General features: G+C 41.2%; 1 protein-coding gene across 5 annotated transcripts in view; it reads right to left on the minus strand.

Annotated features, from left to right (window-relative positions):
* Positions 1 to 17,655, minus strand: part of LOC139277536 (extracellular sulfatase Sulf-2-like) — a 383,019-nt gene that overhangs the window by 20,217 nt on the left and 345,147 nt on the right. For 4 of the 5 annotated variants that reach the window (XM_070896109.1, XM_070896110.1, XM_070896111.1 and 1 more), the window contains 5 exons: positions 10,337 to 10,544; positions 7,177 to 7,405; positions 5,623 to 5,719; positions 4,427 to 4,521; positions 2,784 to 2,849 (listed from right to left, as the gene is read on the minus strand). In XM_070896109.1, the coding sequence (XP_070752210.1) occupies positions 2,784 to 2,849; positions 4,427 to 4,521; positions 5,623 to 5,719; positions 7,177 to 7,405; positions 10,337 to 10,544 (695 nt within the window). Of the gene's footprint in view, positions 1 to 2,783; positions 2,850 to 4,426; positions 4,522 to 5,622; positions 5,720 to 7,176; positions 7,406 to 10,336; positions 10,545 to 17,655 lie in introns of those variants that run through there. The other variant, XR_011596105.1, reaches the window with a different exon arrangement.

The raw sequence follows: 17,655 nt of genomic DNA on the forward strand, positions 1-17,655 counted from the left end.
TATTGCACTCATTAACAATAGGGTTAATGTTATGGATATTCACAAGGCCTAAAAAGTTAAATTAACATGAACTTAAATTGTTTAAATAATACTGAGAAATCAAGTATAATGTAATCATTCCAGATAGCATAATAAAGGATGCATAGATGTCTGGATGGGACTGACAATTTTATTTTTAGTTAATTTTCTGCACAAAACTCTCTGGTAACATTCTGATGGTCTCAGAGGGCATTTTTCTGGTGTTAACTAATGGCATTATTTATAAACAAGATAATTTCACAACTTACTGGAATTCTAAAAATCAATTTAAATGTTTGGATTATTTTAATGCAATAGGCTTCTCACTGTCATCAAGCCGAATGTTTACGACTAAATTGTGATTCTATTCCTGGAAAACAGCTGGAGGAACCAGCAAAGAGGTTTGGCAAGCTTGTGAAACTATTTTTTAATGGTGTAATGGTGTAATTCTAGAAAATAATTATCATCATAATATAATTATATATAATCTATTTGGATTTAATGTTGATGAATAGATTGTTTTACTGGAATTTTTAGACATATTGGGATAGCTTCTTAACTTGTTGCCCTGGCACAAAACTGATGTTACAGAAAGGCCGCCAATTTGAGAAGCTGCCCGAATTCTACTTCCATGAAAATCATTGGAAGTGAAAATCAGATGGTTTCTACAATTGCCAGCCGATCCACAACATCAGTTTTACCTGGGAGGCAAGTTGTAAATCGACCCCATTGGCATGTAGAAATTAGTTGCTTTATTTACAAATCAAAGAATTCATCCTCCATGACAGTGCAGCTTCAAATATTCGTCAGTTTCACTGCACAACACATTATACAAGAGCAGTCTCCAAATCTAAATAGCTCAGAAACATATCCTGTTGCAAGTGTCACCACATCCTGCCTACAAGCCCTCCCTCTTCACAACGTGCTGAACTAATAGCTTCTGTCCTACCTAACAATCCATCACCCACACTCCAACCTGCTCTCCGAAGCTAACATTCTCTCTCCTCAGACTTCTTCAGAAAAATTGTAACAGCTTGATCTTTTTAATTAACAATTTCACATTAAAACATGACACAATGCATATTTTAAAAAGGCTCCACTTCCCTTTGGGGCGGGTTCAGGGGCACATTGCCCATGGCAGCCTTATGAGGCACTAGCTAATTTCCACCATGGGGCCGAAAGGAGCCGCCGCTGGTTGCTCAGTAAACTTACAGAAAGTTAAATCTAGTAATTAATAGCACAGGTACCCTTTTACCAACAAGATAATTATCAATAACTGCTGATCAACCTCTCTTGCCCAGAAAGTAAACAATTAAAAGTCTGGAGTCTCATTCTTTCAGGTAATGAATTGTTGTTGGAGATTTTAAAAATGTTTAAATATTGTTGGTCGCGTTGTTCACCATGGTCCCAGATGCCCTGTTGCCTTCACCGTGCCTTCAGCTCGCACATCCAGCAACTTACAGGGCAAAATATTTTTGAGCTGAAGGGTGCAGGAAGAAGTCTAACATATCAGGCACACTGAAAGATGCCTAGCTCCACCAAATTCCAGCCCAGTGCCTCTGTTGGTAACTGGGCATCTGAAAATCTCAGAATATACCTTGTTCTCTGTCTCCCAGCTAGGAACCTCTGCTGGAGAGGTGGAAGTCAGGACAGGCATGTGCCCTTCTGACTTCTATAAACCTGTTGCAGGTTTAAGTAGCCTGTTGGGGAGTTGAAGGACAAAATGAATTTGTTGGATTGCTGAACAATAAAAGGAATTTAAACATGGAATTGTAATGCAAGGTTGTTTTGCTGGATACCAAGGAACTGATTTCTTTACCATTTATGCAGTCTAAAATACACCGTAATATACCCAGAGGACTTGAAAGTTATTTTTCAAACTTTTCTCCAAAGCCTCAAACAGCCAATTTACATTCAGGTGTATGGTACATGACACATGGCATTCTCCACTAACAGGACAGCAGATCTTTAGGATGTACATACATTTTTTTTAATTTGGCACTCTCGAGTTTTTCGTTTTAATTGAATTACATGAGCCACATGATTTGCCCAAAAACATGAATATTTCTAATTGTGTTGAAATTTTGCCCAGTTCTGTGACAGACTAAAATCACTGTTGTCAACACCAGATGATAGCTTAACGTGTATGCTGCTCCTCTGCTCTTTTTCATCAACAGTAATTTCTAGTCTAGTGTGCTACAGAAAGATTTGAAACTATTTCTTTCACAAAAACACCTGATAAAGTGCTGCTATTGAAGACTAAGAATTATTCCACACGTTATAGCAATTTAACTTTAACATCACTAATTGTTAGCATGTGGTACGAGATCACAGAAGCAATAACATATTATCAGTTTGTTAAAAATTATTTGAGGTAATTAAACAACCTCAAAACAGCAAACAATCTCAAGCACCACCGTTTAATAATGGGCTTATTTTTCAATGAATCTGATTGGGAAACATTAATTGCATCATATCTGTGAGATGCTTATTTAAAGCAGAAGCTAATACAGTCACTAAGGGTTTTGAGCCAATTGTTGGTGGTGATTGGGAGAGGGTGACCTACACAAGGCAATGTTGAGTCATAACACATTGCTCGTGGGAAGTCATAAAAAGATAAAGTGGGATGAAGGAAAGCAACAGTTAGCCAATTATATCGATCTACAATAAATGAGAGGTTAGAGGATGAGCTTGAAGTGGGGTGTATCCAATGTTCTGGACACTTTGGTCCTCAACGTTAGCATATGAGTTAATAAAGAACTTACTTGAAGGGATGATTAGCTCCCTTATGCTTGAGCTTTCCTTTCATTCCCTTATGTTTAGAGGGAAAACTACGGAACACAAAGAGGATGGCACAAACATATTTTATATGCAATGTGAATACGTATGTAAATGGTCAATTACAATTTTCAACATCATCAACTTCTTTTCCCACAAAAGCACACTTAAAAATACTTAGTAATAGGTTATAGATGCTATTGAAAGCTGTCCCTTACTGTAACATAACTCCATAGCATGCCTTTTGTACACTCTTTGAAAAACTTTGCTAATTGTGTATCCCCTTACACCAATTTACCAAATCTCACACTCCATCTCCAGGATTACATTATTTCCTTATTTCACCAGAAAGCCTTGTTGAACACATGAATATCAGTTAAGTGCACGGTGTTAGTATACAGGTTGCTTCAGGATCCTGTAACTGTCCAATTATACATGTGTTTTTAAAAAGTCACCACCTTCACCATGCTGAAACAAAAGAGTACAAACAGAGGCACATGCATTTTCAGGCCCACACAGTGTTTGACCGTTCTTGCTGCTATTAGAAAAATTGTAAACACTGTGTGGGCCTGAAAATGCACAGAACCATTGCACTAGCTGATGTACATTACAGTGGTCACTACCACTGCTCCTGACCCTGTTTAAGAATGCGGGTGAGGGGAGGTCACGTTATACGTTGGGTGAGTACTTGCATTTCAGGGGGAGGGGGCTTAAAGAAAAAGTGGGATAGGTCAGCTGTGAGTGCAACCAGCTGAGCAAGTATTTTATTAGGCCTCAATACAGTCCATTTAAAAAGGAGACAATTTAAAAGATAGGCAGGTAAATTTTATTGGTAATCTAGACCTGCTCCCAGGCCTGCCCCACGTTCACTGTTCGGAATGTGTAATGTTAATTGTATAAGATGCTTGATAGTGAAGAAGCCAAGGCTGAGAAAAATCCCACATGTGGGAATTCCCTTCTCTAGTCACACCCCCTCTGACATCATAGGCCATGTTTGGGTCGACTGAGGGTCTGCCTGAAACAGGTCCTGACAGAAACCAGCAGCATAGGCCAGAATCCAGCATATCTGCATCCCAGCCGATTTTCCACTTCCTCTGTTGCACTTACACTGGGAGTAAGCCGCTGCACCCTGCAGAAATTTGGCGCCTATTTAACAAAAAGAGGCCTGGATGATAACCCACTGTGCCGTGTCGTGGTAGGACCATAAGTTCATGCCTACAATTCTCATGTAGTGAACCTATAAGGGAAGGGCAAGACATATTCTCACATGGAGTGATGAAAAGTTACAAGAGGGTGCCACTCCAGCCAACACTTAGCATCTCATAGTTGTTTGTCACAGAATAGCTTTGGCTGTCAGCTTGGCTCAGCTCACCCCTGTCTACTCTCAGTGTGGGAAATGCTAAACAGAACCACACAAAAACAATAAAAGAACAAGTACCATTATAAAAGGGGGAAGGGAGAGAATTATTAAGTAAAAGACACATTCTATAAACTTTAATGGTAAGCAATAATGTCAATCAGTTGTTTAACATGTCTCATTAAATTGAATGCATTTGGGAAGTCTATATGAAAGTTGGTTTGATGACTACTCTAGTGACACAATAAAGGAAGCTGTAATTCCAGAACAAACCTCATTCTTGAACAGTCACATTCTTCAGGTCTCTTTTTCTTCAAGTGACCCCTGACCTCTCGTAAGTTCTTTATTTTGGTTTGGAGGGTTTCAATCTAAGGACAGAGGTCAAAGGAGGATTACCTGCGTATAGCATCCAACCACCAACAAAAACTTTCATGTGGTGCAGGTTGTACAAAGTAAACTTCAATTTATTATACTTAAAATAAAATATGGTGTCATCCCTTGAATAAAATAAGAAAACTTGAAATAGCAAAAAGGTCATTTAACCCATCAAACCCACACTTTCCTGCAGACCATGTTGAGCTTGTCCTGATATGCACCCTATCCAAGTTATTTAATTGAGAGGAGGAATAGCTTGAGGTTATTTCAAGAAGATAATACTCTAGAAAATTCTTCCCTGAAGCCCAAAGGTAATCAAGCAAAACCCCAAGACATCAGTTTAACAATTACAATCTACATCAGTCAACGCTGACTAACTACAATCCACAGGCACCATTCCGGTGGCCCCAGTAAGATTAGGTTAACGTGATTCCAGACAGTATTTTATCATCCTTATCAATACTTATAACCTTTGATCCTATTCTTCACCAAGGATTCATCTAGCTCCTTTTTAAAATGTGTAATTGACATAGCATTAACTGCTGGGAGTTTATTCCATGTATCTACTGCTCTGTGGAGAAAAATACACTTCTAATCTGAAGTCTTGCTTGAGGCTTGCTCACTTTAGACTTGTCTCCTCTAGCTTTCTGGCCCTAGTTAAAGCTACATCTAAGATCAGAAAACAAGCATTTTGAAGTCTGGGATTTTCCACTGAAATGATTTACTGTATTAGCTTAGAGTTGTGAAAATAATTGACATAAAATAGGTTCAACTTAATTCAATTATACGTTTTTTTTGCTAATTAAAATTTTATTTTTGCTTTGAATCATTAAATTTAGCTGGGAAACCAACTGTTCATCTCAGACCAAGAGCTGGATCTACAGTGTAAACATTTGCCGAATTCAATGCAAATGTATAAATGAATTAGATATTTAAAAAAATACTTTTTACACAAAAATATTCCAAACTATACGTTATGCATAATAATAATTAACATTCATAATTAATTTTGAGATCACTGAAATGATTTACATTTTTCACTGGTTTGTTAAATTTCGATGTGAAATATGCTATTCATTATTTCTCTAACTAACCTCATGATCAATGTGTAATTTGTGATCCTTCCATGCTTGAAGTGATTTATACAGATCTCCATCACACTGAACAGTCTCATTGGCCAATATGTAGCACCTATGATAATAACAAAGCAATTGTTTGTGTAGTTCCTTGCCGTTATTTAACACATACACGGTGTTCAGTAATGTTGCGACATTTTAAAGTATTGTGACAGTCAGGAGCATTGCATCAAATCATTGAAATGACAGCACAGAAGGAGACCATTCTGTGGTATTAGTTCTTCAAATGGAGCTGTCTATTCGAATCCCATTTCCCTACCCTTTCACTGTATTCTTTTACAGCCTTCCTTTTTAAGTACTTTTTCATTCCCCTTGAAATGATGTTATAATCCCTGTTGCAACAGTGATAAAATAGTCCATGTTCTCATAACCTTTTGTGTGGGAAACAATTCTCCCAACTTCCCCTTTCATTCTCCTAGTGACATTGTTGAGTTTCTGGCCCCTTGTTACCAATTCAATAACCAGTGAAACTAATTTTTATATTAATTATCCTTTCAAAATGTTTTATAATTTTGCAAACTTAGATGCCCTTTAACCTTCTTAGCTTCAGTAGTGGAGGGGTGTGGGGGGGGGGGGGGAAATCACTGTTTGAGTTTTTCTTCAACTATAACCTTCTGATAACGGGTGCCCAGAAGTACTTATAATACTCCAATTGAGGCCATATAGTGGTATTTTCCAATATGAGCAGGAATTCTCCTCCTGTCCTCACAAGGATATGTTGGGCTTCCCCTGCCCCTGGCTTCCTCCCAAGCCTGATCATGGATTTACAATCCCCCCCCAATTTCTTACTTACTTGCTGAGGACTGTTCAGCGGCTTGACCACCATCACAAACTTCAACTCCCGCCCACTGGCAGTGACATCATTCCTGCTGGCTTCGACTGGGAGTCAGTGTTGGGGCAGGTGACTGAGGTCGCGGAGTTAATCTCCTCCAGGCCTCACGCGCCGAAGGGGCTGGATAGTTTGGCCCCTGCACCCCCAACTCCTGGCTTGAGTCAAAATAGCGACTTGTATATCTACACCTCTACATCTCTCTGTTCCTTCATTCTGTTCACAATCTTAGCTCTTTAGGTGTACATTCTTTCACTATTCTTTTGCTCAAAATATAATTACTTGATATTTCTCTTGCATTATGATAGTCAATGGCATTAATATACGCACCATTATTTCTATATGAATTCAATAGTCATTTTTCTTCACACAAATTATATAACTCTAAAGATGCCTGACAATCCAGGTCAATAACTATAAATATCACCACTGAAACCTATGAGGCGAAGCACTTGGGGAACTCTGTGATGTAGTGAGTTAGCACCATGACCTTTCACCTACAGGCAGGGTTAGCTAAGTAATGTAATATCACTAAATTAAGACCCACAAAGGAGTACACGCATCAATTTTCTTGGCTTCCCAGCTGTTGAATAATATATGAACGATACCAGTATGGACGAAGGAATATATTTGCAGAATAATAATTCTATTAAATAAACAGGGGGGGGAAAGTGGCAACTTACTTATGTGTGACTTTAATTGAACTGGGTACAATTAATTCATTACTGTTGCCAGTGCCACTGCTTTCACCTATGTTCTCTTCTTCTTCGTCAGCTACATCATTTCTTTTAGTGATGTTCTTTGGCACAACTGGGTCAAATCCCTCATCTAGATCCAGATCATAAACTTCTCCCTCAAGTTCAATGGTTACTGAACGGATTGATCTATTCCGTATGTAGCTTTGCTTCAATTCTGAAAGTAAGATAAAAACATTAAACAGATAGAGCTAACTTTGGAGTTAAGACATGCATTTTTGAATTTGTAATTAACAGACACTAGACTTTCAGAAATTGCTGTCACAAACTGCAGCCTGACTGAAATAGAAGGGGATATGATGTGGTGTTGCATCTTGAGAGAGCATTGGCAGTGAGGTATACAAAGAGGGATTCACTACTTCCTTTCTCTCTTTTTTAGCATGCGCTTCCTGAAAGTAACACTTTCTTTATCACATTTTGTTGGTAACACACCTACTGTTATAAGATTATACACTCACAATGAGCCATGGGAGATCTGCTAGCAATATTTTACAAACACTAGGCAGGATTTTCTGCTGCCATTCTGTCTAATGTTGAGCTAATTTGGGGTCAGCAGGGGTGAAAAACCGTATCGCTGGTCACCGCCACTTCTGGTGCTTTCTCCCACAAGTGATTGTAGCTGTTAAATCTATCTGCCCAAATATGGATATCTGCATTAAACGTCGGTGGTCATGTTGGGATGATATCGGGAAATGCAGCCTGCCTTGCTATGGCTAGAGAAAGGGAACTAAAAGTGTAAACTAAGGGAGTGTGATGCATTATGGATCAATTTATTACACTCCTGAATTTTACAATCTAAAAAGTTGTGCCCACCCACCCCCCACCTCGCAGATCCTCCTCTTGCCCAGAACCAAAATGCTAAAATTATAATTGGGGCTGTAGCAGACAATTCCAGGATGGCAAAAGAAAGTTAAAGTTAAAGCAAAAGTGGTGAAGACAGGTAAACTAATATTGGATGTGTATTCAGAGAGTGGAACATTCCGAATATAGGCCATGTGCATAATGTGCTGTGTTCTAGAAGTGTCCCAACAGCACCTGAGGAATGAGCGAAATCAATGTCATTTTATCCTCGAGAATTCCAACTTACACTTTGTACAGGCGGGTCTTCAGGAGACTAAAGAAAATCAAATGCAGATCAAGACAGAAGGAGGAACAAAGAAAGGCAAAAGGGAACCAAAATAAAAATGGCATAATAAAAATAAAAAGGTCAAAGTAGGTTAGACATTGAAAACAAAACAAAATTAAAACGTGGTGAGAGGAGTTTTAAAAAAGCAGATTATTAGGAATGGTTGTATGTGAGGTAACATAGGCAGAAAGGTTACTAAAAATAGAAGAAATTAAACAAATGGTAGAAGGAAAGAAGAAAATAATTGAAGGGATGGGAGACAGATGTGCTCACCTTTCACTTTTTGATGACGGCATTTCATTTCTGCTGCTTATACCTAGATAAGTACATTTCTTAGATTCTTTTTCCTAATGAGGTATACATGAATCTATATTCTGGTCTAATATATAACTTGAACTACCATTGCTGTTGCAAAAGGTAACCACTAGACGTCACTAGAAGACAAGAAAACTGAGCCAAAAGAGAGCAATTCTAGTTATCTGTTCAGTGTCTCATAGAAACATAGAAAATAGGTGCAGGAGTAGGCCATTCGGCCCTTCGAGCCTGCACCGCCATTCAATGAGTTCATGGCTGAACGTGCAACCTCCGTACCCCATTCCTGCTTTCTCACCAAACCCCTTGATCCCCCCTAGTAGTAAGGACTATATCTAACTCCTTTTGAATATATTTAGTGAATTGGCCTCAACAACTTCCTGTGGTAGAGAATTCCACAGGTTCACCACTCTCTGGTTTCCAGGAACTGCCGATTAGACAGAATAAGACTTTTATATTCAGCAATATGAAATAAGCAGAATCTATTTTTATTTAATAAGCACAAATATACGTTGGAAGCTGGTTTGAGCACTCGGGGGTGCAGAGGCCGAAGTGGGCAGCGATCCACTTGCCCCACCCACTGGAGCATGAGGCCCGATAGATTTAAACTCTGGGGTCTCATTTACGTGTTCGAAGCCAGCGGGCTGGAGTCAAAATTCATGGTGGAGAGGCGGAGGGGGGTGGGTGTTGGGAGATTGTCAGGCTGCTGTCAGGACCCACTGAAATAGTCAACGGCAAGATAAGTGAGGAAGGGGGGATCCGTAAGACTCATGCTCTGGGTGGGGTGGGGGGGGAGTTGGGGGGAAGACAGGATGAAGGAGAGACCCAAGTTATTATTGTGGGGTCAGAAAGAATACTGCTACTCCTGGCCCACAAGGAAACAATAAAAAAAGTTTTTAATTAACTTACCTTGGCCGCCTGAGGCCAGGATGTTGCCAGCCACCATCTTTCACTGGTGAGGCCGAGACTTTGCGTCCCTTAGTTAGGCCCATAGTTAAAATGGCCTGTCCCGCATGATGATGTCACAGGGACATTCACTATTTAAATTAGGTCTCCATTCCTTTGGGGCGGGCGGCCTTCCCGTGCCTGAATTCAGGCAAGTTGGGGGTGGGAACATGTCGGCAACATAGCTAAACATGCCTACCATCTTAACTCCCTGCTTGCTTCGCTGTCAGGGCTTCGAAATGAGCTCATTAGAAAATATCTAATATACTCTACTATATTTTCATGATTTCTAACTATAAGTAATTAATCACAATAACGACTCAGTAACATGGCTGTACGGTTAGTTTACTGCACTTGATACAGTGAAGAATAAATCATCTACATATGAATTGATAGTTTCCTACCCATGGTTGCCAAGAATACAATATGAATATTTTAATAAAATGTTTTGGCAGCCATGTGAATAAGCCATTCTAGTTATAATATCTTTCTTTAGGTTGTTCTTAAATGTTGTGGTAGTCAGAATGTTGTAATTCCTCGAATCTCAAAGTGGGATAATTTATGATACAAGAAAAGTTTCCCGACGTTCCACTCTTCCATGCCTAATTTAAACTTTCAACTGCAAGTCCCATACTGCTGGGCCTTTGAGTGGATTGCTGTCCTCATGCCTTATCTTTACACAGTACAGGCACATCCACCACTTACTTCGCTTGGAGAAAATTTTCTGTTTTTGTCGCACTGCTGCGCTCATTTTGTATCCATTTTCTTCACAATCGCAGTCTCCTCCGTCGGTGCTGTCGTACTTGGACTGGAAACGGCTCGATCCCTTCTTGCCAGATACTGCGGTGACGGCCATTCCTTTGCACTTATGAAGTCGAAGCTTTCCGGTGGAATCCTCCACACACTGCCATTTCTAGAATAATGACCACTTCATTAGATTGGAGTAAATGACTTAAGGCAGCAGGATTGCACAGACTTTAAAAAAATATTGCGCTCCATCAAGCAGCATAGGGAAGGATTAAAAAAAAACGAGTCAGGTTTCTTGTTCTAGATTCCTATGCAGAAAACCTTGCTGGAAACTGTATGCCTGTGGGTTGTGCTCGAGCATCCTCCATTGTTAGGTAGCTTGCTGATAATTATTGTCTGGGTTTTTGTGTGAAGCATAGTTACTGGGGTAAGCTACCCAATGACTGCTGGGCCCATGGAGCAGCATAAGTGACCAACTTTAGGGGAAGAAGGAAAAAAATTGGGTGGAGGGGAGGGGGAGAATTAATTCCGGGGTGACATGGTGTTAGCCCAATGCACGGTGACATCTCCATGGTGGTTGTTTGTGTGTACTATTTACACATAGTCACAATGGGATAGAAACATAGAAAATAGGTGCAGGAGTAGGCCATTCAACCCTTCGAGCCAGCACCACCATTCAATAAGATCATGGCTGATCGTTCCTTCATTATCCCTTTCCTGCTTTCTCTCCATGCCCCTTCATCCCTTTAGCCGTAAGGGCCATATCTAACTCCCTCTTGAATATATCCAATGAACTGGCATCAACAACTCTTTGCGGCAGGGAATTCCACAAGTTAACAACTCTCTGAGTGAAGAAGTTTCTCCTCATAGTCCTAAATGGCCTGCCCCTTATCCTAAGACTGTGTCCCCTGGTTCTGGACTTCCCCAACATCGGGAACATTCTTCCCGCATCTAACCTGTCCAGTCTCGTCAGAATTTTATATGTTTCTGAGATCCCCACTCATCCTTCTAAACTCCAGTGTATAAAGGCCCAGTTGCTCCAGTCTCTCCTCATATGTCTGTCCTGCCATCCCTGGAATCAGTCTGGTGAACCTTCACTGCACGCCCTCAATAGCAAGAACGTCCTTCCTCAGGTTAGGAGACCAAAACTGAACACAATATTCCAGGTGGGGCCTCACCAAGGCCCTGTATAACTGCAGTAAGACTTCCCTGCCCCTATACTCAAATCCCCTTGCTATGAAGGCCAACATACCATTTGCGTTCTTCACCGCCTGCTGTACCTGCATGCCAACTTTCAACGACTTGATGAATCATGACACCCAGGTCCCGCTGCACCTCCCCTTTTCCTAATCAGATAATAGTCTGTCTCTCTGTTTTTACCACCAAAGTGGATAACCTCACATTTATCATCATTATACTTCATCTGCCATGCATTTGCCCACTCACCTAACCTATCCAAGTCACTCTGCAGCCTCATAGCATCCTCCTCGCAGCTCACACTGCCACCCAACTTAGTGTCATCCGCAAATTTGGAGATACTACATTTAATCCCCTCGTCTAAATCATTAACGTACAATGTAAACAGCTGGGGCCCCAGCACAGAACCTTGGCGGTACCCCACTAGTCACTGCCTGCCATTCTGAAAAGTACCCATTTACTCCTACTCTTTGCTTCCTGTCTGCCAACCAGTTCTCAATCCATGTCAGCACACTACCACCAATCCCATGTGCTTTAACTTTGCACAATAATCTCTTGTGTGGGACCTTGTCGAAAGCCTTCTGGAAGTCCAAATACACCACATCAACTGGTTCTCCCTAATCCACTCTACTGGAAACATCCTCAAAAAATTCCAGAAGATTTGTCAAGCATGATTTCCCTTTCACAAATCCATGCTGGCTTGGACCTATCATGACACCTCTTTACAAATGCGCTACTATGACATCCTTAATAATTGATTCCATCATTTTACCCACTACCGATGTCAGGCTGACCTGTTTATAATTCCCCGTTTTCTCTCCCTCCTTTTTTAAAAAGTGGGGTTACATTGGCAACCCTCCACTCCATAGGAACTGATCCAGAGTCTATGGAATTTTGGAAAATGACTGTCAATGCATCCGCTATTTCCAAAGCCACCTCCTTAAGTACTCTGGGATGCAGAACATCAGGCCCTGGGGATTTATCGGCCTTCAATCCCATCAATTTCCCCAACACAATTTCCCGACTGATAAGGCTTTCCCTCAGTTCCTCCTTCTCACTCGAGCCTCTGACCCCTTTTATATCCGGAATGTTGTTAGTGTCCTCCTTAGTGAATACCGAACCAAAGTACTTGTTCAATTGGTCTGCCATTTCTTTGTTCATAAGAACATAAGAATTAGGAACACAAGTAGGCCATCTAGCCCCTCGAGCCTGCTCCGCCATTCAAAAAGATCATGGCTGATCTGGCCGTGGACTCAGCTCCACTTACCCGCCCGCTCCCCATAACCCTTAATTCCCTTATTGGTTAAAAATCTATCTATCTGTGATTTGAATACATTCAATGAGCTAGCCTCAACTGCTTCCTTGGGCAGAGAATTCCACAGATTCACAATCCTCTGGGAAAAGAAATTCCTTCTCAACTCGGTTTTAAATTGGCTCCCCCATATTTTGAGGCTGTGCCCCCTAGTTCTAGTCTCCCCGACCAGTAGAAACAACCTCTCTGCCTCTATCTTGTCTATCCCTTTCATTATTTTAGATGTTTCTATAAGATCACCCCTCATCCTTCGAGTAAAGACCCAGTCTACTCAATCTATCATCATAAGGTAACCCCCTCATCTCCGGAATCAGCCTAGTGAATCGTCTCTGTACCCCTTGCAAAGCAAGTATATCCTTCCTTAAGTAAGGTGACCAAAACTGCACGCAGTACTCCAGGTGCGGCCTCACCAATACCCTATACAGTTGTAGCAGGACCTCCCTGCTTTTGTACACCATCCCTCTCGCAATGAAGGCCAACATTCCATTCGCCTTCCTGATTACCTGCTGCACCTGCAAACTAACTTTTTGGGATTCATGCACAAGGACCCCCAGGTCCCTCTGCACCGCAGCATGTTGTAATTTCTCCCCATTCAAATAATATTCCCTTTTACTGTTTTTTTTCCCAAGGTGGATGACCTCACATTTTCTGACATTGTATTCCATCTGCCAAACCTTAGCCCATTCGCTTAACCCATCTAAATCTCTTTGCAGCCTCTCTGTGTCCTCTACACAACTCGCTTTCCCACTAATCTTTGTGTCATCTGCAAATTTTGTTGCACTACATTCTGTCCCCTCTTCCAGGTCATCTATGTATATTGTAAACAGTTGTGGTCCCAGCACCAATCCCTGTGGCATACCACAAACCACCGATTTCCAACCCGAAAAGGACCCATTTATCCCGACTCTCTGCTTTCTGTTAGCCAGCCAATGCTCGATCCATGCTAATACATTTCTCCTGACTCTGCATACCTTTATCTTCTGTAGTAACCTTTTGTGTGGCACCTTATCGAATGCCTTTTGGAAATCTAAATACACCACATCCATCGATACACCTCTATCCACCATGCTCGTTATATCCTCAAAGAATTTCAGTAAATTAGTTAAACATGATTTCCCCTTCATGAATCCATGTTGCGTCTGCTTGATTGCACTGTTCCTATCTAGATGTCCCGCTATTTCTTCCTTAATGATGGCTTCAAGCATTTTCCCCACTACAGATGTTAAACTAACCGGCCTATAGTTACCTGCCTTTTGTCTGCCCCCTTTTTTAAACAGACGTTACATTAGCTGCTTTCCAATCCGATGGTACCTCCCCAGAGTCCAGAGAATTTTGGTAGATTATAACGAATGCATCTGCTATAACTTCCGCTATCTCTTTTAATACCCTGGGATGCATTTCATCAGGACCAGGGGACTTGTCTATCTTGAGTCCCATTAGCCTGTCCAGCGCAACCTCCCTCGTGATAGTGATTGTCTCAAGGTCCTCCCTTCCCACATTCCCGTGACCAGCAATTTTTGGCATGGTTTTTGTGTCTTGCACTGTGAAGACCGCAGCAAAATAATTGTTTAAGGTCTCAGCCATTTCCACATTTCTCATTATTAAATCCCCCTTCTCATCTTCTAAGGGACAAACATTTACTTTCGTCACTCTCTTCCGTTTTATATATCGGTAAAAGCTTTTACTATCTGTTTTTATGTTTTGCGCAAGTTTACTTTCGTAATCTGTCTTTCCTTTCTTTATTGCTTTCTTAGTCATTCTTTGCTGTCGTTTAAAATTTTCCCAATCTTCTAGTTTCCCACTAACCTTGGCCACCTTTTATGCATTGGTTTTTAATTTGATACTCTCCTTTATTTCCTCGGTTATCCACTGCTGGTTGTCCCTTCTCTTACCGCCCTTCTTTTTCACTGGAATATATTTTTGTTGAGCACTATGAAAGAGCCCCTTAAAAGTCCTCCACTGTTCCTCAATTGTGCCACCGGTTAGTCTGTGTTCCCAGTCTACTTCAGCTAACTCTGCCCTCATCCCACTGTAGTCCCCTTTGTTTAAGCATAGTACGCTCGTTTGAGACACTACTTCCTCAGCCTCAATCTGTATTACAAATTCAACCATACTGTGATCACTCATTCCGAGAGGATCTTTTACTAGGAGATCGTTTATTATTCCTGTCTCATTACACAGGACCAGATCTAAGATAGCTTGCTCCCTTGTAGGTTCTGTAACATACTGTTCTAAGAAACAATCCCGTATGCATTCTATGAATTCCTCCTCCAGGCTACCCCGTGCGATTTGATTTGACCAATCAATATTTAGGTTAAAATCCCCCATAATTACTGCCGTTCCTTTTCCACATGCCTCTATTATTCCTTTGATTATTGTCCGCCCCACCATGAAGTTATTATTTGGGGGCCTATAAACTACGCCCACCAGTGACTTTTTCCCCTTACTATCTCTAATCTCCACCCACAATGATTCAACATTTTGTTCATTAGAGCCAATATCATCTCTCACAACTGCCTTGATATCATCCCTTATGAACAGAGCTACCCCACCTCCTTTCCCTTCTTGTCTATCCTTCCGAATTGTCAGATACCCCTGTATGTTTAATTCCCAGTCTTGGCCACCTTGCAACCATGTTTCTGTAATGGCCACCAAATCATACTCAGTTATGACTTCCCCTGATTCTGACTGCAGGGGATCTACGTTTGTCTTTACTAACCTTTTTCTCTTCACATATCTATAGAAGCTTTTGCAGTCCATTTTAATGTTCCCTGCAAGCTTCCTCTCGTACTCTATTTTCCCCGCCCTAATCAAACCCTTTGTCCTCCTTTGCTGAATTCTAAATTTCTTCCAGTCACCGGGTTCGCTGCTATTTCTGGCCAATTTGTATGCCACTTCCTTGGCTTTAATACTATCCCTGACTTCCCTTGATAGACACGATTGAGCCACCTTCCCTTTTTTATTTTTACGCCAGACAAGGATGTACAATTGTTGTAGTTCATCCATGCGGTCTCTAAATGTCTGCCATTGCCCATCCACAGTCAACCCCTTAAGTATCATTCGCCAATCTATCCTAGCCAATTCACGCCTCATACCTTCAAAGTTACCCTTCTTTAAGTTCTGCACCATAGTCTCTGAATTAACCGTTTCATTCTTCATCCTAATGTAGAATTCCACCATATTATGGTCACTCTTCCCCAAGGGGCCTCGCACAATGAGATTGTTAATTAATCCTCTCTCATTCCACAACACACAGTCTAAGATGGCCTCCCCCCTAGTTGGTTCCTCGACATATTGGTCTAGAAAACCATCCCTTATGCACTCCAGGAAATCGTCCTCCACCGTATTGCTTCCAGTTTGGTTAGCCCAATCTATATGCACATTAAAGTCATCCATGATAACTGCTGCATCTTTATTGCATGCACCCCTAATTTCCTGTTTGATGCCCTCCCCAACATCACTTCTACTGTTTGGAGGTCTGTACACAACTCCCACTTGCGTTTTCTGCCCCTTGGTATTCCGTAGCTCCACCCATACCGATTCCACATCATCCAACTAATGTCTTTCCTTACAATTGCATTAATTTCCTCTTTCACCAGCAACGCCACCCCGCCTCCTTTTCCTTTCTGTCTATCCTTCCGAAATGTGGTACTTTTGTTCAAGGAGGGAAAAAGAGAGAGACCGAGTAATTGCAGGCCAGTCAGTCTAACGTCAGTGGTGGGAAAATTATTGGAAAAAATTCTGAAGGACAGGATAAATCTTCATTTAGAATGACACGGATTAATCAAGGATAGTCAGCACGGATTTGTTAAGGGAAGGTCATGTCTGACTAACTTGATTGAATTTTTTGAGGAGTTAACAAGTAGGGTCGATGACAGTAGTGCATATGACGTAGTGTATATGGATTTCAGTAAGGCTTTTGATATGGTTCCAAATGGCAGACTGGTCACGAAAGTAAAAACCCATGGGATCCAGGGCAAAGTGGCAAATGGGATCCAAAATTGGCTCAAAAACAGGAAGCAGAGGGTAATGTGGATGGGTGTTTTTGTGACTGGAAGGCTGTTCTGCAGGGCTCATTACTAAGTCCCTTGCTTTTTGTGGTATACATCAATGATCTAGACTTGAATATAGGGGGTATGATTAAGAAGTTTGCAGATGATACTAAAATCGGCTCTGTGGTTGATAATGAAGAAAAAAGCAGGAAGATATAAATCAACTAGTCAGATGGGCAGTACAGTGGCAAATGGAATTTAATACGGAGATATGTGAAGTGATGCATTTGGAGAGGGCAAACAAGGAAAGGGAATACACATTAAATGGTAGGACACTGAGAAGTGTGGAGGAACAAAGGGACCTTGGAGTGCATGTCCTCAGATCCCTGAAGGTAGTAGGCCAGGTCCATAAGGTGGTTAAGAAGGCATACGGAATGCTTGCCTTTATTAACTGAGGCATAGAATACAAGAGCAGGGGTGTTATGCTTCACTAGTTAGGCCACAGCTAGAGTACTGCATGCAGTTCTGATCACCGCACTGGAGTGGGTACAGAGGAAATTTATGAGGATGTTGCCGGGAGTGGAGAATCTTAGCTACGAGGACAGATTGGATAGGCTGGGTTTGTTTTCCTTGGAACAGAGGAGGCTGAGGGGTGACCTCATTGAGGTGTATAAAATTATGAGGGGCCTAGATATAGTGGATAGAAAGGGCCTATTTCTCTTAGCAGAGGGGTCAACAAACAGGGGACATAAATTTAAGGTAATTAGTAGAAGGTT

Source organism: Pristiophorus japonicus, chromosome 12, assembly GCF_044704955.1.
Source record: "Pristiophorus japonicus isolate sPriJap1 chromosome 12, sPriJap1.hap1, whole genome shotgun sequence".
Classification (NCBI taxonomy): Eukaryota; Metazoa; Chordata; class Chondrichthyes; family Pristiophoridae; genus Pristiophorus; species Pristiophorus japonicus.